Raw genomic sequence first — 21546 nt, 5'->3', positions numbered from 1 at the left:
AATAAACCACTCTACTTGCTCATGCCACCAATCTTGAAGATCCTTCTTAAAAATCCTTGACACCATGTTCTAGATCCCTTTAAGAAATTTTAGGTCCCGACAATAGAACCATTTGTTGGCGGAAAATTGTAAAAGATAGAGACCTTAGGTTCAGACGCATGGGTCAACAAAGGATATGTTGTATTCTAGCACAACGTTGACATTTTCACCTTGCTCAATAGAGGTAAGGCGTCTCACTAGAGGTGTGCTGCGACCTTACTATGATAGCGATTAGAACCAGGCATCAAGGACAGTTGCGCAAATATTATCATTCACATCTACTCTAGAAATCATAGCATTTGACATATAACCAATGCAAAGTGTGACTTGCAACACATCCAAAGAAACAAATGACATCCACATTCATGCATAAGAAAATTTTAAAGAGGCCCATGCAAACCAACACATTCAAAAACATATAGCAATCCCACAACTCTTTCCATTAAACTTAAAGCATCATTACATTCTGGCACTATGGCCCTTCAGGTAGGAACAAAATAATCATCATATAATGTAGCTCATAAATAGATACACAAAGAATAAAACCAAGTCCAATAGAATCAAGGACAACATCTCAGCATATGAGCTTCACCTCCTTCCTCTTGTTGTCTTCTCCTTTGGATTTTATAAACTTTGCTCGCCTGAACAACCAGTCTCTTCTTCGGATGCCACACACTTTCCTCCCTGGTGGCTTTTGTGACTCGGTTGTGACTACTCCATCTCTCCTTGATGGCCTTTGCGACTTGGCTACTCTTACATGTCCCCATATTTTCCGCTTTCCAACTTTAGTGTCTGGCAGATCTTGGTGGATTTTCTCTCTTTCCCTCAATTATTTCCTATGCAACTAGCCTTCGGTTATACTTGGTCAAAATGCATCAAAAACTTTGTCCCATAAGACGAAGTACCTAACAATTAGATCAATAATATGGGAGGCATGTCATATTTAAAAAATAATCTTCATATCAAAGTTAAATATAATGTGGGTCATAGCATAAACAATTATTCCATGTTGATAGCCATCAAAGCTCTTATGAAGTTGGTGGTGGATAAAGGTAGTCTACAAATTCTCATTTTTGGTAATTCTTAGTGTGTTATAAAATGGTTCAACAATGAAATTCATATACATAAATTAGCACCATGATTTGGTTGATGCATCTAAAAAAGTTTAACATTGGTACCTAGTCATGTTCATCTGCTAAAATTTCTCAAAGGAACTTTTCTCGAGTCAAGGATGACCTTTTGATTTATTCTTTTTCATGTGCTACTTAGTTAGCGATGATAGGGTGTTTTGATTTTGAGAACTGTATTCAAAAATATTTCTCAGAGAAGATTGTAATAGATTAACTTCATAGAGTCTTCAAGTTTTTAACTTAGAAAGAGTTTTCAAACTTTGTGATGATGAGAACAATGACTATCAATTATAATGAATGTGAAAACTCCACCCATGGTTCTATCATAAAGTGCATTGTAAATATTTTACAACTATGTGAAATTTAAAAAGGGGACTGAGTCGAAGGGACACAGATTCTAGAGCTAGGGAGGAGGATTGCTTGCTTGGGTTGATTGAGGTTTTCTTGTGCAAAGAAGAAATATGAATTTCTTGGTGAACCATTAAAGGCAGGTGGGTGCATGCTTTTAATGCACCGACTCTTATTTTTTTTCCCCTTGGAAAAATCGTAATTTTCATTAATATTAAGGAAAATTACATGTTGTAGATGCTATGTGCATATGCAGTTTTAAAAGGCTATAAGCCTGTCAAAATATAAAAGCATATATATATATATATATATATATATATATATATGTTCTCCACGCAGGGAGACATTTCCTTAGATATGTATTGTTTAGTTCTCAAAATTTAAATTACTCTACACAGAGTATTTTCTGTAACATGAAGCTGTAGATATATAAGCAAAATAAATATAAACAGAAAAAAGTCGCATATCATATGATATTAGGCTCTTGGTGAGACTGTGCAGCATGGTCCATACAAGGGCAGTGGTAATACTAGTAGTGCTTCCCATCTCTTTGTTCCTGTATCATCCAGATGTCGCGTGGTCGATTGCTGCCTCTTTGGAAAGTTGGTCAGCGAGTGATTTTTGTTCCCTATAGATATGATGACATGGAAAATTGTCAAAAGATTATATATATCTATGAAACTCATCCAAAATGTGTCGTAGAGGGTAAGCATGACATGTTGATGTTTTGTTTATCCAGTTGCAAACAATTTTTGAGTCCCCAAACACTTGTAGATTCCTGCAGTTTTTTCAATAGCAAAATGAATGAGATGTTTGGCTGTGATGAGTTCTGCATAGTTGTTTGTGCCTCCTCCAAGTCCCATTTGTATGTGATAGTAATGGGAGTCAATTAAGTAAAGTACGACACCCCTCCCCCCCCAACATCCTACCTCTTACGCTAATCTGTCAAAATAAGCCCAAGGTTGGGAGTGATCAATGGTTTCAGGAATGATATGTCTGGGTGGTGTGTTATCATCATCTTCAGGTATTTTACTGTAGTTGGCTAGGATTCGGGCTAAGATGGAGGGCCAATGAGGGGCGGTATCCAGAAATATGATGCAGTTCCTGGCAATCCAACTTTGCCAACTAATGAGGAGGGGGAGGTTCCTTGATTTCGGCGGGGATGTTGTTGTCCACCAATTGGCCCAAACCTCCCTGATAGCTTGACCTCTCCATGAGTTAGGTGTAGGGGTATGTGAGAGCGTAGTATTCCATAGGTCAACAATGATGGGGCAAGTGAGAAATAGGTGATCCATTGTTTCTGAACTGTCTTTGCATAGGCAACACCAAAAGGGCCCATGTTGACCTCTCTTGATTAGGTTGTCTCCGGTCGAAGTTTTGTTTTTCAGAATTGACCACATGAGCAGTCTTGTTCTAGGGGGGGCTTTGAGCTTCCACATACCTTTCCACCATGTATCAATATGTTGTGGTCTATGTATATTGGTAAGGTGAAGATATCCCTCTTTGGGAGAGTACCGGCCATTTTTTGCAATTGCCCATATAATTTCATCCTCCCCTTCCAAGATTCGGATATGAGATTTAGTTAGAACCGCTATGTGTGCCATCTAGAGATGGTGCCATTGATGTGGTAAGTGCAGGTTGTGGGTAGATTTCCAAGCTTGGTGTAGGAAGGTAGATCTCTCCTAGTCAACAATGTGATTGATGTGGGTGATGCCAGACTCTTTGAGGCGTTGTATTAGTCCTTCTGGTAATGAATTTGCATTCCTGCATCCTATCCAAGGGTCAAGACCGATACGAATAGATGTCCCATCACGAATTCTCCATGTAAGCCCATAACGGATCAGTGACAATGATTTCAGTACCGCTTTCCAAATGTTCGAGATCCCTGTTTTGTTCCAGCTTGTTTGTCTTAGCCAATCCATCGACCTTAATGGATCAATGTATTTTGAGGAGGCTACTTTGGTCCAGAGACTGCTAGAAGTGATTAATTGCCATCCTAGCTTGGTCGCTAGTGCTGTGGAGAAATATTCTAGTTTTTTAATGCCCCAACCTCCCCATTTCTTTGGTATGGACAACAGATCCCATTTGTTATGCTCTTGACCTGCGAGAAGATACTAGAATACCAAATATGCGAAGAAATATACCCAGAACACATAACAATAAGAAATAACAACATTTATTTTATTATTCAAAAAGGAAAGCAATGTTCACTTGCCTCTTCGAGGGGGAAACCTCCAATAGAGCCGGGCTCAATTACAAAATAAGACACGACGCTCCTCAAGGGGAGTCTCTATCCTTTATATAGGATTCATACATGCAATACCATGGGTCAGTACCATGGTTATTATTAATACCATCTATCTAATACCATGGCCCATTTGCAACTAACGGTGGTCCCTTCTTTAAATGCAAGTCAACCACTTACAATTATTAATATGGGCTTTATTGACTCTTTAACTAACTATAACTATGACTCGACCCTATTACAGAAATAAGGGGGTTAGGGTTGGACCCTAACATGCCCTCACCCATAAAAATAGCCTTGTCCTCAAGGATGAAGCTATGGAAACTGCTGAAGAATAGTGGTTGGTTCCCAGGTCGCATCTTCTGGATAGGTGTCTTTCCACTTAACGAGGACTTCCTTGATCATGCGGCTGCCAGGTGTTGTTCTCGCGTGTCAAGAACCTGTTCAGGTTGGAGCCAGATTGAACCTTCTTCATCCAATTCTAGTAGACTGGTTTGAATTCTGCAATGGTTCCCAACCACTTTCTTGAGGCATGAGACATGGAAGACGGAATGGATTTTTGCAGTGGGTGGCAAGGCTAGGTTGTAGGCTACTTCTCCGATGCGCTGAAGTATTTGATACGGTCCGTAGAATTTTGAAGATAATTTCTGACAACCCTTGTCTTTGAGTGATGTTTGCTTATATGGTTGCAGCCTCAAGAATACCTGATCCCCTTCTTGAAATTTGCGCTCCGAACGATGTTGGTCTGCCTGTTACTTCATGCGATTTTGAGCTTGATGGAGATTCTCTTTGAGGTGGGCCAACATGGCTACACAGTTCTGTAGGATTTGATCCACTGCTTGTACCTTCGAGCATCCCTACATATAAGAAGTAGGTGAAGGAGGGAGTTGACCATAAACAGCTTCATATGGAGTCATTTTGGTGGTGGCATGATAGTTGATATTATACCACCATTCGGCTAGAGGTAACCACTGTACCCATAGATGTTTCTTTTCAGAAGTGAAACACATGAGGTAGGTCTCCAGACATTTGTTGACTGCTTCAGTTTGACCATCAGTTTGGGGATGATAGGAAATACTGAGTTGTAGTTGGGTACCTTGTAGTCTGAAGAGTTCCTGCCAAAAGTTATTGGTGAAGATCCGGTCACGATCGGACACAATGGAAGTGGGAATGCCATGCAATTTGAAGATCTGGTCCATGAAAGATTGAGCCACCAAAGCTGGTGTAAAAGGGTGGGGTAGGGCGCAAAAATGAGCATACTTAGAAAGTCTGTCCACAACCACCATGATGACTGACTTGTTGCTTGACTTTGGAAGACCAGTAATGAAATCCATAGAAACCTCCGTCCAGATTGAGGCAGGGATGGGCAATGGTTGTAATGTGCCTGGGGATTTGACTGTTTCTCCTTTGTGGCACTGACACACATCACACTCAGCTAAAAAAGTAAGAATGTCCTTTTTCATGTCTTTCCAAAAGAATGAACGTCGAGTGCGAGCATAAGTCTTTTGAAAGCCTAAGTGGCCTGTAGTGGGATATGAGTGCAACTCTGCCAAAATGAAAATTTTGAGGGTGGATGTTGGTGATATCACTACTTTGTCCTTGTAGCGAAGAATCTCATCCTTCTAAGAGTAGCTCGCTATGGAATTTGGATCTGCCTGCAATTTATTAATGAGTTGGGAGAGCGAAGGATGTGAAAACCATTCCTTGTGAGCCTCTTCAATCCACTCTGGAATGGGAAGAGAGATTGCTAGCAGGGTTCTTTCCTCCTCAAATTGGTGTGTTAAAGCATCCGCTACGACATTTTCGCGCCCTTTATTGTAAATTATCTCATAATCATATCCCAACATTTTGGCTAGCCATTTATTTTGTTGTGGCAAGGATAGGCATTGCTCCAAAAAATATTCAAGGCTTTGATGGTCTGTGCGGATTTGGAAATGACGCCCCAATAAGTATGGTCGCCAGGTATCCACTGCATGTAAGATGGACATCGTCTCCTTCTCATAGGTAGATTGTCCCATATTTGTCCCACTTATTTGTTGGTTAGTGAAGGCCAAGGGTCGACCTTCCTGCATTAAACAACCCCAATACATGTACCTGAAGCATCACATTCAATCACAAAAGATTTGGTGAAGTCAAGTAGTGCCAATAGGGGAGTGGAACACATGGCATGTTTGAGAGCTATAAATGCCTGTTACGCTTCATAATTCCAGAGGAATGAATTTTTCTTGAGAAGGTGAGTGAGGGGTCTAGGAATGCGACCATAATTGCGGACAAATTTGCAATAGTAGTCGGTGAGACCCAAAAATCCTCTCAAACTCTTCAAGGTCTTTGGTTGAGGCCAATCCTGCATTGCCTAGATCTTTTTGGGATCCACCCTAACACCTTCACGCCCCACAATGTGGCCCAAATACTCAACTTCTTCCATGCCAGAAGAGCACTTGGACAATTTGACAAATAATTTATGCTTCTGGAGCAGTTGCAAGAGCAGATCTACATGCTGAAGTTGTTTTTCCCAGGTGAGGTTGTAGATGAGGATGTCATCAAAGAAAACAATTACAAATTTTCTGAGATATGGTTTGATCAGGTGATTCATGAGGCTCTGAAAAGTGGATGGGGCATTACAAAGACCAAATGGCATGACCAGGAATTCATAATGGCCTTCATGAGTTCGGAAAGCAGTCTTTGGAATGTCTACTTCTTTCATGCGAATTTGGTGATAGCCCAAGCGAAGGTCGAGCTTAGTAAAGAATTGAGCCCCATTTAGTTCATCCAGCAAATCATCAACAACCGGGATGGGAAATTTATCTTTGACCGTCAGCTTGTTGAGGGCCCTAAAGTCTGGACACATACGCCATTCCCCATCTTTCTTGAGCACCATGACCACAGGCGATGAATAAGGACTAATGCTAGGATGAATGACATCGGATTCCAGGAGTTCCTTGATGATTTTTTCAATTTCATTCTTTTGGGCGAAAGGATATCTATATGGGCGCACATTTGGTGGTTGTGCCCCTAGGACTAGAGTAATGCTATGATCATGTTCCCATCTCAAGGGTGGAAGCTCATGAGGCTTGTCAAAGACCTGCATATGGTTGTTTAAGACCTATTGCATCTTAGGATGAATATGAAGAGAAGTGGGTTCGAAGGCCTGGATGGCATTAAATTGGGCTATAACTCCATGGTGGCCCTTTTTTAACAATTTTTCCATCCTATGTGTGCTGATGATAGAATGAGCACCTGCCTGGAGTCTGCGGAGGGTATGTGTGTGGTTATTCTGCTTAAAGCTCATATATAACTCCTGGAAATCCATTGTGATTGGGCCAAGTGTGTGGAGCCATTCAACACACAATACAATGTCACACCCACCCATGTTGATGGCAAACATGTGGGTCTTTAGGTGATAATACCCCATTTGAAGTTTGACATTTTCATAGTGGCCTTCACATTTCATTGTCCCCCCATCAGTAATCTGGACCTGGAAATTAGAGACTGCTCTGGAAAAACAATGCACTGATTCAGTGACTCTTTGATGGATAAAGTTATGCGTACTTCCACTATTAATCAAGACTACTACAGGGCGATGCTTAATAAAACCTCTGATTTTGAGAGTTTGGGGAGAAGAAATTCCTGCCAAAGCATGAAGCGAGATAACTGGTTCTTCAGGTGTAGCTGGGAGCTCATTGTCCGACTGGTTGTCCTCATCTTCCTCCTCTGGTCCCTCAAATGGTGGGGCTTCCTCAGATGAACTGTGATCAGTAGCATCAATTTGAAAGAATTTGGGTTCCTTGCATTTATGCCTCGGGGAGTATTTCTCATCACAGTAGTAACACAGTCGTTGCTTTCTTCTTTCCACCATTTCCGATGGTGACACCTTTTGAACCTTAAGTGTTTGGGTAGTGCTTGAAGCTTGGGTGGGGCGTCCATTGGCTATGAAATTTGGACGAGTCGACTGGGCTGCTAACACGCATTCTACTTCACGAGCTGTCTTGCAAGTTGCCAACCATGAGACTAGGTGTTGCAGTCGGACGTGGGCTTGTATGGCATCTTTGAGACCACTGATAAAACATTCCAAGTAGAATTCATCTGCTAGACCTCCTGTGCGGAAGGCTAATGCTTCAAAGGCTTTAATATATTCTTGCATTGTGCCTGTCTGTCAGAGCTTAGTAAGATGACCCAAAAAGTTAGATTCATGGTCAAAGCGATCAGAAAGGGCTTTTGAGAATATATGCCAAGTCATTGGCCTTGCATAGTAGCGTTGATGCCACTGCCACCATTGCCATATTTCTTGGTCCAAGTACAGGCTTCCCACACTTAGCTTAGTCGCATCATCTCTGATGTGATTCAATGTGAAATATTGCTCCATTTGTGCTAGCCATATGGCCGGATGAGAGCCATCAAATTTATACATGTCCGACTTGGGTGGTCAAGGATGGGACTGTTGGTGGTTTCCATAGAAGTGAAGAGAATGGCTAGACTCGCCCTCAAGGTTTTCATTAAAATCATATGCCTCCGATTGTTCCCCTGACTTGCCCTTTGTGATTGTGTCATTTAAGGTCTAGATCTGCTTCGTCAATGCCTCCAAATTTTTTTCAAGGGTGTATATCTTCTCATTGGACATAACTTGAGCTCTGGTTTGTACCATGCACAAATCTGGTGCACTTGTTGTTACTATGAAAAAAATTTGGGACCACCCAAAATTTTGACGCTGACAAGTGAATGGTACCACCTTGCTCAGCCTGTCGAAAGGAGTTTTCTCCTCACTTAGGAATATTGCAGTAATCGATTCCCATAAAAGTTAATTCTGCCCAATGTCCTATGAATCACGCCCAGGTATAAGAGCCACACAAATAGTTAGATCTTTCGACGAAACCCTCAACTGCAGAGTATGAGTAGGAATGTGGCAGTGATCGAACCCCTGTTGCTAGATCTGAATGGCGGATCTGATTGTTGCGACTACAACAGAACCCAAACTACTAGATCTGAATGGCGGATCTGATAGTTCTGATTGGTGGATCTGATAGATCTGAATGGCGAATCTGATAGATCTGAATGGTGGAACTAATTGTTGCGGCTGCGACAGAACCCGACCTGCTAGATCTGATCTAACAAAGATGATGCGTGATCTAGAGAGAGACAAGGTAACTATGGTCTCAATGAGTGTAAGGTGCTACAGATCGCAATATACATAAGGGTCCAACAGTAGTACTTGACCCAATCTTTCAGGGCACTAACCAAGGACGATCAATCGTACCCTTAGCCGTAACTCGACTACCCTATCGTACGCATGAGTAATCTCCCCGAGTGTTGTTCTCGGTGTACTGTAGCAGCAAGATGGCCAATATTTTATCTATGGCGAGGTTTCAAGAGAGCCTAGGGGGCTTCCGATATACCCAGAGGGTCCTTGGAAGACAGTCCGTGCGTGGTTCTGTCTAATGCACTAATACTCGAAGGGGTACCCACAGGGGTTACAAGGGAGTCCAACAAGCGTGACCACCTCTTGTATTTTCTGCTTGCATGCCTCCCCAAATCTGTAGGTTTATGCACTCAACAACAGATCCTGTGGTTTAAAGACACCGGAACACGTCTCTAGCCAAAAAAAATTCTGCTAAAAATGGAGATCCCACCGGCCCTGAAAAGTGCTTTGATACCACTTGTTATGCTCTTGACCTACGAGAAGATACCAGAATACCAAATATGCGAAGAAATATACCCAGAACACAGAACAATAAGAAATAACAACATGTATTTTATTATCCAGAAAGGAAAGCAATGTTCACTTGCCTCTTCGAGGGGGCAACCTCTAATAGAGCTGGGCTCAATTACAAAATAAGGCACGACGCTCCTCAAGGGGAGTCTCTATCCTTTATATTGGATTCATACATGCAATACCATGGTTCTTATTAATACCATCTATCTAATACCATGGCCCATTTGCAACTAACTGTGGTCCCTTCTTTAAATGCGGGTCAACCACTTACAATTATTAATATGGGCTTTATTGACTCTTTAACTAACTATAACAATGACTTGACCCTATTACATAAATAAGCAGGTTAGGGTTGGACCCTAACACCATTTTGCCCATGAAAAAATCCTCCCTGTTTGTTTGCCTTTCCAAAGGAGTCTGTAGTAGATATTTTGTATTCTTGTAAGGATGCCCCTTCGGATCCAAGCTAGTGACATCCAATATACCGGGGTGGCCTCAAGAACAACTTTGATAAGCACTAGTCTTCCAGCTCTGGAGAGATACTTGTGATACCATATATTAAGTCTCCTTTCTAGTTTAGAGATCAACCATGTCCAATCAACTATTTTGTAGCCGAGCGGCTTTAGCCTGTATCCCAGGTACCAGAGGCCTTCTTCCAACTGTAACAGGGTGAAAGGAAACCTTTGTAGTGCGAACTGGATCTCATGTGGGGAGCAGTCAGATACAATAATGGTGGATTTTGAGTTATTAATAGTCATGCCAGTTGCAGTTTGGAATAGGTTGATAGAGTGTTGTATAGTAGTCAGATATCCTAATCCCCCATTGAGGAAGATTAACACATCGTCCACAAAGAGGAGGTGTGTTATCATGCATCTGTCCGTGATCCTAATTCCCGTGAGCCTGCCTCTGAGGTGCATATCCTTAATTAGTCTGTTGAGCCCTTCCATAACCAGTAGGAAGAGTAGGGGTGATAAGGGACATCCTTGCATGAGTCCTCTTTCAGAGTGAAATAAAGGAGAAGCAGCACCATTTATCAGGACACTAAAGGATATATTAGTGATGCAACACATTATCCATTTTATAACTCCCACAGGAAATCCTAAATGTGTTAGGAGCATTCTGATATATAACCAGCTTACCCGATCAAATGCCTTAGATAGATCAGCTTTGAGAATCATACCTTTGATCTTCTTTGTCTGTATTGAGTGCAATACTTCCTCGGCCGTTCCTATAGCTTCATGTATCTATCGATCTTGCAGGAAGGCAAATTGTTTTGAGGATATGTGGGTGGAAATAATGGGACGGAGGCGATTTGCAATGATTTTATATATGTAGTTGCACAGGGATATGGGCCGGAAATCATTGAAAGTTAACGGATTGTCTGATTTGGGGATGAGGGCGATGAAATTGGAATTGATGGCCCCATGCATTCGCCCAAATATCCTGCATTCCTCGATGACCTTGAGTAAATCTTCTCCTAGGATATAAAAAAAAATGCCAAATAAAACTCCACTGACTAGCCATCTGGACCGGGGCTCTTGTCTCTCTTAAACCATTTTAGGGTGGCCTCCAGTTCCCCAAGAGTGACTTCTCTATTCAAATCCATAACATCCTCCTGATCGACGAACCGAGGGAAAAGTTGTGCTACTCTTATGACCTCTGCTAGGGTGGCATTGGGAGGAGCCTGATAGACTTGTTTGAAATGTGAGGTGGCGAGAGTGGCCAAATGAGGGAAGGTTTCCACCACAATACCCTGCTCATTTGTCAGTTTCCAGATAGTGTTGATTGCCTTTCTTCCATTTGAAAATTTATGGAAGAATTTTGAGTTGTCATATCCCTCCTTCAACCATATTGCTCTGCTTCTCAATCTCCAAGTTTCCTCCCTTTCTTTAAGGATGTTTCCCCTCTTGGTTATTAAGGTGGTGAGCTCATCCCTATGATCATTTGATGGGAAGAGTCCCCCGCTTTCATCCTCCATATCAACAATTTCTAATTCAATGTCTCTTAGATTTTGTTCTTCTTGTATCCTCTTGTTATGAGCCCAAATCTTTGATAGCTTCTTCAGTTCTTTTAGGTTGTCGATGAAACCATCAATGATGTTCCTTCCGTCAGCAGGTGGGTGGGCCTTCCAAAAGTATGTGACAAGGGGAATATAGGAATTATCCTTCAACCAGGTGGATTTGAATTTGAAGGGGGCTCATGGTTTACTTATATCTCCGCGAATATCAAGGTATATCGACAAGTGGTCTGATAATCCTCCCGAGCCAACCCACTGGTGGTATGTATATCCTCTCTCCAGGAATCACTCCTTGATGAGGAAGCGATCGAGCCTTCTGGCAAGACTATTCTCCCCACATCTTCTATTCCTCCAAGTCGAGACTAACTTTGCAGAGGGGATGTCGATGAAACTGTGGGTTTATAGGAGGTGTTCGAAGAAGGCTGATAGAGGATCGACTTGGGCATGGTGGCCCCATGACTCAAAAAAACCAAGAGAGAAGTTAAGGTCTCCACCCATAATGATATTATCTGGTTGTAGGATATTGGATGTGAGAAAATGCTCCCATAAGTCCTCCCGATGGTGGCAGGGCCCGTAGACATTTATCAATCTGATATCAGTTCCCAGTTTAGTAGAGAAGGTATCCGCCCCTATAAATCCAATGCCACCCCAGGTGTTGATCAACTTTATCAAGCGCTGATTATATCCTAGGGCAATGCCACCAGAGCAGTCATTTATATCTATGGCTTGAAAATTCCATCCGGGAATCATGGATTTCAGGAGAGGGGTAACAACATCGGCAGCACCCAGGGTTTCTTGTAGGAAGACTATATCGGTCGGCTCAGTCTGGAGGAGCCTTCGCAGTGCTAGTTTTTTCTCGGGACTAGAAATCCCTCTGCAATTGAAAGAGACGACCTTCATGGTGGAGACGGCTCCAGGGGATTCTATGCTTTAAGGACCCTATCAAGAGTAAGTTGTTTTCCCATGGAAATCTCCATCCTTGCCTTATGTTTAGCTTTTGACATGGAGGATGGTCTACCTCGAGGGAGTTTCGAAGAGGTGTAGGAAGGTACTAGTCCAATGCCTATAACATCTGGTGCCCGAAACCGAGAATGTGAGCGAAGGTGGTATCGATGGGGGATGGGATCAATTCCAGGTTTCAAATCAAATGGCACATCCTCTGGAAAAGAAGGGGAGGATACATGATATAGTAGGCGGAGGGGGAATCAGGGGACATTTAAAGTGATTGGGGTGGGATTTCAAGGTAACAGGGCTATGCTGTGGTCCCATAGCTTTATCATTATATGCCAAAGAAAAAGTAAATGTTGCAGAGAAAGGATCAAAATTTGACATACCCGAAGATAGCGCGACTCCAACAACCGCCTTAGACTTGGTCAGTGGAGGTGAAGGAGGCCGGAGAGGTGTTTTCCTGTGCTTCTTCGGTGTTGTTGAGACCGGCTTGGATCCAGCTACTTCAATGTCTGTATGCTCTGCCTCCTCCGAGTGATCCGCCTGTGTTTGAGCTTTCATTGTGGGTGATGACTTCCCTGTGTTCCTAGTCTTTGATTTCCCTAGAAGAGGGCAATCTTTATAGAGGTGACCAACTCTGTGGCATCGTCTGTACCGAAAGGGGACCCCCTTGTAGTCAAGGATCTGGGTACGATTGTAATTCCTCCAACGCAGGGTGACTTGCTCCTGCAACCCTCCTCTAATGTCTAAATGTACCAGGATCCGTGCATAAGCCATAACCCTAGTGGAGAGGTATGATCTATCATAATCTAAGAAGGTGCCAAGGGAGTTCCCTGTTCTCCTGAAGATGTCCTCAGTCCATAAATGGACCTTTAGACCGAGGAGATGAACCCAAATTGGCCCACCCCCAAGCTGTTCTCTGTCTGGGTCAAAGAGCGGACTCCACCTCCTTAGCAATACCGGGACCTGCTCAATATGCCATAAGGAGGACAATACCCAATTTGTATATTTTGCTCATGCAAAACACAGAGCAAATCAGCCACGGAAAAAAAGGTTTGTACGAAAGGTAGATCAGCCAAATGTTGGCCCCATATTTCTGCGACCCATTGCTTTAGTCTTGCCGCAGAGTAATTCTGTCCCCTAACTCTGCCCACCAGGACTGTCGCAGCCATGTCCATGGTATCTTGCCACTGGAAGTCCTCCTCCCAGTCAATGAAAACCTCTTGCGCCTTGGGTTTAACACACCTTAACCTCTTTCCAGGTCTCGGCTCCGCGGCTTCTGCGCACCCTTGAGCTCCATCGAAATTAGGGTTAGCAGGATTAGGGTTAGGGTTTGGGGGAGTTAGGTCAGGGCCAGTAGGGAAGGCGTCCGAGAGAGGGGGACGATCGTGTAGCAGCCAGATGGGGGAACAAGAGCTGAGGTAGAGATGATGGGAGTTAGAAGGGGCGGAGACACTCCATGGTGAGACTGTGAGGGGTAATGCGAGGTGGCAGAGGGTTGGAGGGATGAGAGTCCAGAAGAACCAACTGCTGGCGCAGGGATTGTGTTACTGGCTACAAAATGTTGGGAGATCGGCGTTAGGGGAGGAACGTCGGAGGGCGGCCAAGAGGACGACAGTTCAGGTAGATCGATGACTGCACTAGATAGACCCGTGAGCGGCGGAAGCAGAGTAATGACTTTGGTTAATTCTCTGCTAAAAGGGAAGAAAACCTCAGAGCTGGTGTGCCTGTCGAAAATGGATATACCTTCGAGGGGGTCCTCAGAGTAGTCTATTAGGTCGATCTCCCCTGTTGCCCCGGGGGTTACACCAGTTGCCACAGTTTTCGGAGTAACCGTCACAGAATGGGACCAACAACTGCGAATATCAGATAAACGGTAGGGTTTCAGTCACGGTCACGGGGAGTAAGGAAGGAGCGTATCGAACAGGAGGAGTGTAACAGAGTGGAGCCAAGTGCCTGATGGGAATGGGCCTAGTCTAGCGAAGGTGTGTACCAGCTGTACTGCAGAGGCCCTACCCCGTGTCAGGTTGCAGTCACGCTAGGGTTCCCGTCCACGACTCTATCCTCCTTGAAAGGCGCCTGTCTGATTGTTTCTAACATGCGTAGGTTTCTGAAATTTTCAATTTACAGTATTAAGTATGTTACGCTTGTCTGATCTCGCCTACTCTTAAATTAAATGAGTTGGCTCTTAAATTAAATGAGATACAAAAGAAAGGACACATGTCCATACACTGAAGAACCTTAGCAAGGAAAAGAGAATAAAAAATTATGGAGGACAAGAGCAGGCAAGGCAACAAGGATGGGAATGAAGAATCCTTGCAGAATAAGAAAAAGAAGGCAGCAGGGACATTCAAAGGCATGGGGAGAATTCATCAGGAAGTGAAGAGAAAAGAAGGGGATTGGTCCTTAGATTCCTTGGAGGACGTGGGTTGAGCTGCCAATCTCTGGAGCCCTATAACAATTTGGTTTCCTTGGAGGCTGTGGGTTGAGATAGGATCCCTGGAGCCCTATAACAACTTGGGTCCCTAGAGGTTGTGGGTTGAGACAAAGTCTTTGGAGCCCTGTAACAACTTGGGTCCCTAGAGGTTGTGGGTTGGGATGTAATCTCTGGAGCCCTGTAACAACTTGGGTCTCTTAGAGGCTGTGGGTTGAGATAGCAGGCTCTGGAGCCCTGGATAACTTGGGAAGAGGCTAATCCTGAAGCAACATCAAAGGAAGACTTGATTAAAGACCTTTGGTTATTTCCTTACTGTTACAATGGATTTTGGACTTCTTGGAAGGGAGTGAATCACTATGTGTGCACTTGGGGTGAGGTAGAGAACCTCTAGACTCCTTGTGCTGAAGAAGATGGTAGCAGTCAACTAGTGGGATTAAGGAAGAGGTCCTCTAGGATTCCTTGTTTTTAGTTGGCAACTGGTGATCGATTCCCTTAAGCAAGCACCCCCCTCAGACTCTGGAATCTGGCTCGGGGGTGACAACTGCAAGTAAGTGTGGCTGCAACTGTCTATGGTTAGGTGTAGAGTCCTTGTCCTTGACATATTTTCCTTGCAAATTTGAAATATAAGTAATCTTCGGCCTTGTTTAAATGTTAGAGAATTTATGTTGCAATCTAATTGAAATGGAACTACATCTATGGATAAAGGGGAGACTAACAATGCATGAACATGTGGTTACACCCTTGTGGGGATATGGCATTGATGGATATGTTAGATAAACTAAGTGTGTGCTTTCGAACTAGAAATGAAGTAGTGTGTGAAATACTTGCTGGCGTTGATGATAGAACATATGATGCACAGAGTGTGTAAAGAACCACGTGATAATGAGGAATATGCCATATCACAGAGCTTAACCTTATTTTGAATGAAATGTGTAAATGTGTTGTAAACCGCTTATAAGTAGGTAACACAAATGCATTATGAAATGTTACAAGCAATGTTAGAAGGATCCATAAGGATTTGGAATAAACTTGGAGCATTGGGCACACAAGCCCTTTTTATTAACATGAAATAATTACATAAGAGACTGACCGCTTGGCATGGTCTATACGTACACATGGATATTCCTTCACTAGGCTATAATCCCTTGAACCTATGCAAAGGTGTCATGTTAACGAAAGGGTTATTTTCCTTTTAGTGGAAGGATAATTGAAATCCATGTAGGAAGGCTTAGCCAACCATACATTATCAACAACATGGATATCTTTCGTTATCATCATGGCATAGCTCGCTAGGCCCTAGAATATTCTGCATAGCGCCATAGGGTTGCTTACAGACTTGTCATGGAGTTTGGAACCCTTGGTGTGTGGTCAGCGAGGTGAAGCCTTTCAGGGATTCACTATAATTCCATGACATAGTGGGGTTGCAGGAGTGCCTATACCAGTGCCCCTAGAATGACCTTATTATAAAGTGGGGTACATCAGAGGGCCAAGAACTTATTGGAGTGGCCTTCACCCAAACTTAGGAGGGGTAGCACTGCAGGGTGCATTAGCAAGCCACTTCCGCCATCACTAGTGTCGAGTCTCGATGTTGACCTCAATGCTTATAGAACCTTTGTGACAAAGCCCTGGTTGGATCAACCAGTGAGAAGCGACCAGTGAGGAGCTAAAGTGATTTCCCCCTATACTTAGGAAAATCCAGGTCAGGTGCATCGCACAAGGCTGTGCAAGGTTCCCCTGGTCGGGCCATGATAGAGATTGAAGGAAAGCTTGATGCGATGCAGGATGGACCGAGCCCTGAACTTATAAGATAGAGCCGGGCAACCTTATCCTTAACTAGGCATAACCCTAGTCATGGAGGCTTCACATTGGTGCAACTCGATTGCCTTTAACACGATTGGACATATTTATCGCAACGTGGCCTAGAAAGTTTACCCTAGGGGATTGTGTTGCGCAATGATAGGATCGACCAACATGATGTCAATTGGGTTGAGCTAGCCGATACACCAACTTGATGGTCCTGCTATTGGTCAACAGTGGACCTCCTCAACGTGTTAGCCCTCAACATTGAACTCGAAGGTTGTGGGTGGATACAAAGAGAAAGTGTCAGGAAAGGATGAGCAAGATGACATGACAGAGCCACCACGTGCACCGATAAAAGAGGGAGTGTGTGAGGGAGTGACCCCATTTAGATTATATGAAAGGAGCAGTAGGCGAAGGCTCTGACATAAAGTGTTCGGATGATGTGAGCAAGATGACACATGCCCAACACTGCTACCATTGGCTGGAAGGATGAAAGGAAAGTGTAGTGGAAGCGACAAGATGTAATGGCGGGATGATGTAAAGTGATGTCACCCCAGAAGTCTCACCTTAGAGGAATGCTAGAGCGAAAGAATCAAATGTGTAGGGCAAGGCCTTGCGGGATGACATAAGGTGGGTGTGTGGTAGGGCCCACACTATTGTGTGTGGTGTTATTGCTCGAGGACTGACCCACCTGTCGATTCAGCCCAATGTTGTGACCCCAAAGAAGTAAAGAGGTGGAGCAAAGGAGGCGTTGAGGTGAAGGAAGCCGGGTGACGTGGGATAACATGCAGTGGAAGTAAGAGTGTAAAGGCTGACTAATGGAAGAGGAGGCCATATGACCCCATCCACACACAAGTCGGTGACATGACCCCGACGGTTATCAAAGAAGCATGCTTGGGAATCATCTAGCATGGAAAGATCAGGATGACGTGTCACTAGACATTATCTCAGAGGCATAAGGAGGGTTAGGATGAAGGTGTCAGGATGACATGGTTAATCCACAATTGTCAGATCCAGTTCGATGCAATGAATGGGTTCGACAAGTAAGTGGAGGGGGCTGATCCCGAATGATCCAAAAGCCCAACTACCACGCAGGCCAACGATGGACTGCCACGTGGCAACCTAATGAGGTGGTAGAGTAAAATCTTTAGGAGGCAATATATTTGAGTTTAGAGAAGTTGAAAAAAAAAAGGAAAAAAAAAAAGTCAAGATTTTTAGTACCCCATTTTCATAACGACAATTTGAAGATTGGGTATGCATAGTGAACACCTCTTACTTTGGGTGTTGGGTAAGGGGTGTTGTTACAATGAACATTAAATGTGGAAACCATATTTGCTCTTTATATTGTAATGATCAAAGTGCACTTTCAAAATGTGTATTAATTATACATTGATATAAAATATGCACCTTTTTTTGGTTAATGTGGTTTATCTTGGGTGGTTGGGAGGAATCGATATTATCCTCCCCATCTAGGGTCAATTACTGCAAGTGACATGTTGAGGTCATATTGAGTATATTGTTGTAATGCCTTTGAGCCTTGTTATTATACCACCTTGAGCCCTATAGAATATGCTACCCTTGCCTACAAGTTGGAAAGTAAGGCGCTTCTTTAAAAACCAACCTAGATCCATCTTGACTCTAAATCTACCAAGCGTTGAGAGGGACCAAATCTCTGTTAACTCTAAAATAGGTTTGCATGTCAAGAGATTTGATCCCTCTTGGTGCTTGGTAGATCCAAAATCAAGATGAATCTAGATTGATTTAATTCCCCCCTTTAAATATGCTATTTTCCACATGAAAACTATGAGTCAATACCATAGATTTTGAATACCATGGGTCATTTTTATCAGTATAGGGTTATTTTTATTTTATTTTGATTGAGTTAAAATGTTTACGTTTTATGATCTCTACCTTGAAGAGCGCTTCTATGCACAAAGAAAAAAATACATACACTTTTTTTTAGAAAAAAATAAATTACTACAAATACAAATAAAAAACAAAAAAAAACCAAAGAATCCTGGGTAACAAAACCCACATCCACATTGCATGCGGCTAGGCTAAACATAAACTTTTAGCTGAGGAGAAATACATTTACTATAGTTATTTGCGCCTCATGTCATTTTGTGGCATATATCCACGATGACATCAAAAACTATAGTTATGAAATTGTGCTCCATACCGTTAAAAGAAATAAAAGTGTTGTAAAATAACATAATGAAATAACCCATAAACAAGTAAAAGACATAATAGGTGTTGCAATCTAGTAATAGTTAGAGATTTATATGTTTATTGCATAAGTCTTCAAAAACTCTCGCTTATATTCTATGATAAATTCTGTGAATGGTCATCCTTCTCTTCCTTCCTACATGTTTATAATCTTGTCATCCTTCTCCATCACTTAACAAATATGAAGGGTATTTTTCTCAATGATCATCTAAGAATTGGACCATTCTCCATCACTTAGCAAATATGAAGGATATTTTGCTCAATGATCATCTAAGAATTGGACCATTCTCCATCACTTAGCAAATATGAAGGGTATTTTGCTCAATGATCATCTAAGAATTGGACCATTCTCCATCACTTAGCAAATATAAAGGGTATTTTGCTCAATGATCATATAAGAATTGGACCATTCTCCATCACTTAGCAAATATGAAGGGTATTTTGCTCAATGATCATCTAAGAATTGGACCATTCAGAGATAATAAATGAGTTAAATTTTTTATTTTTATTTGAATTACGTAACTATGATGGGTTTGAGCCCCTTGAAAAGATTTTGATGGTTGGTCAAAAATATCCAAGACCCAAATTTCAAAACTAAACAACTGGTTTTGACAATTTCAATACCCATTTTAATAAAGAATGTTATCCGCGTCGTTGCTGGGAGGGAACCGTCGATTAGAGCGAAGAGCAGACGGTCAAGATTGGATGAAGTTGTTGGCGCCAATCATTCAAATTTGAAGGTGAGAGGCATAGTGGCTCGACTATAAGGGCGAGGGCGAGTGGTCGTTGATTGGCGGTGGTCGTTTTTCATTAGGTTGGTTGTTGTTCTTTTGGTGTTTTGTGGTTTTTTGAATCTGCAGATAAGGAAACATAGAGATTGAAGAGATGGCCCGAACAAAGCAGACTGCCCGTAAATCAACTGGTGGCAAGGCACCTCGAAAGCAGCTCGCAACGAAGGCGGCCAGGAAGTCTGCACCGGCAACTGGCGGGGTGAAGAAGCCTCACAGATTCAGGCCCGGCACTGTTGCTCTTCGGGAAATTCGCAAGTATCAGAAGAGCACCGAGCTTCTCATAAGAAAACTGCCTTTCCAGAGGCTTGTAAGGGAGATCGCCCAGGATTTCAAGACTGACTTGAGATTCCAGTCATCAGCGGTGTCAGCATTGCAGGAAGCGGCTGAGGCATATCTTGTTGGGCTGTTTGAGGACACCAATTTGTGTGCCATCCACGCAAAGAGGGTTACCATCATGCCCAAAGATATTCAGCTCGCTCGTCGCATCCGTGGAGAGAGGGCATAATCAGATATAATATACGTATCAAAATCAAAGCCAATGGTGTGTTTTCACACCACCACTGCTGTTTCTTAAAATTTGTTCTCCCTGCCCTGCTTTCTGGTTCTTGAAAGCTGTATTTGAAATCTTTCATCTTCCCCTTCTTGTAAGAGTTTAGATAAAAAACGAAAGTTCTTGCAGCCTTCTGTTTCTTGGAAACCGTACTTAAAACCTCTCATCTTCCCCTTGTAAGAGTTTAGATAAAAAAACGAAGTTCTTGCTGCTTTCTGGTTCTTGAAAACCGTATTTAAAACCTTTTATCTTCCCCTTCTTGTAAGAGTTTAGATAAAGGAGCCAAGCTCTTGCTGCTTCTTAGTTCTTGAAAACCGTATTTAAAATCTTTCATCTTCCCCTTGTATTTAGATAAAAGAAAACAAGTTCTTGCTGCTTCCTGGTTCTTGAAAACCGTATTTAAAATGTTTCATCGTCCCCTTCTTATAAGAGTTTAGATAAAATAAAACAAGTTCTTGCATGCCTGGGCAGAAGCCGCATCTGAATATATCAAATATATCAAAAAATTGTTCTCCCTACCATGCCTTCTGGTTCTTGAAAACCGTATTTAAAATCTTTCATCTTCCCCTTGTAAGAGTTTAGATAAAGGAGCCAAGTTCTTCTTGCTTTCTGGTTCTTGAAAAACGTATTTAAAATCTTTCATCTTCCCCTTCTCGTAATAGTTTAGATAAAAGAAAACAAGTTGTTGCTGCTTTCTGGTTCTTGAAAACCTCATTTAAAATATTTCATCTTCCCCTTGTAAGAGCTTAGATAAAATAAAACAAGTTCTTGCAGGATGTTATAAAAAAATGCCTGGGCAGATGCCGCATCTGAGTGTATTAAATGTATAAAAATTTTGTTCTCCCTGCCTTGCTTTCTGGTTCTTGAAAATCGTATTTAAAATCTTTCATTTTCCCCCTCTTGTAAGAGTTTAGATTAAAAAAAAAACGAAGAGTTCTTTTTGCTTTCTGGTTCTTGGAAACCATATTTAAAGTCTTTCATCTTCCCCTTGTAGGAGTTTAGATAAAAGAACCAGGTTCTTGTTGCTTTCTGGTTCCTCAAAACAGTATTTAAAATCTTTCATCCTCCCCTTTTTGTAAGAGTTTAGATAAAAGAAAACGAAGTTTTTGCTGCTTTCTCGTTCTTGAAAGCCGCATTTAAAATCTTTCATCTTCCCCTTGTAAGAGTTTAGATAAAAGAACCAAGTTCTTGCTGCTTTTTGGTTCTTGAAAACCGTATTTAAAATATTTCATCTTCCTCTTTTTGTAAGTTTAGATGAAAGAACCAAGTCCTTGCTGCTTTCTGGTTATTGAAAACCGTATTTAAAAT

General features: G+C 42.3%; 1 protein-coding gene across 1 annotated transcript; it reads left to right on the top strand.

Moving 5' to 3' along the window:
* The first annotated feature begins 19691 nt into the window (after positions 1-19691).
* LOC149205100 (histone H3.2) lies at positions 19692-20642 on the top strand. Its single transcript, XM_089393421.1, has one exon. The coding sequence runs from the start codon at positions 19783-19785 to the stop codon at positions 20191-20193; it is 411 nt and encodes a 136-aa protein (XP_089249547.1). The 5' UTR covers positions 19692-19782; the 3' UTR covers positions 20194-20642.
* The last annotated feature ends 904 nt before the right edge of the window (positions 20643-21546 follow it).

The sequence above is a fragment of the Pinus tabuliformis genome, chromosome 1_2 (assembly GCF_031772625.1).
Source record: "Pinus tabuliformis cultivar Carrire ecotype Pingquan chromosome 1_2, CPIR1, whole genome shotgun sequence".
Lineage (NCBI taxonomy): Eukaryota > Viridiplantae > Streptophyta > Pinopsida > Pinales > Pinaceae > Pinus > Pinus tabuliformis.
Note: the sequence above shows the minus strand (reverse complement) of the source record. Positions and strands in the feature narration are given on the sequence as shown.

Excerpts from the sequence above, each read along its gene's own strand:
- LOC149205100 (XM_089393421.1), top strand. The coding sequence starts at position 19,783 with ATGGCCCGAACAAAGCAGACTGCCCGTAAATCAACTGGTGGCAAGGCA.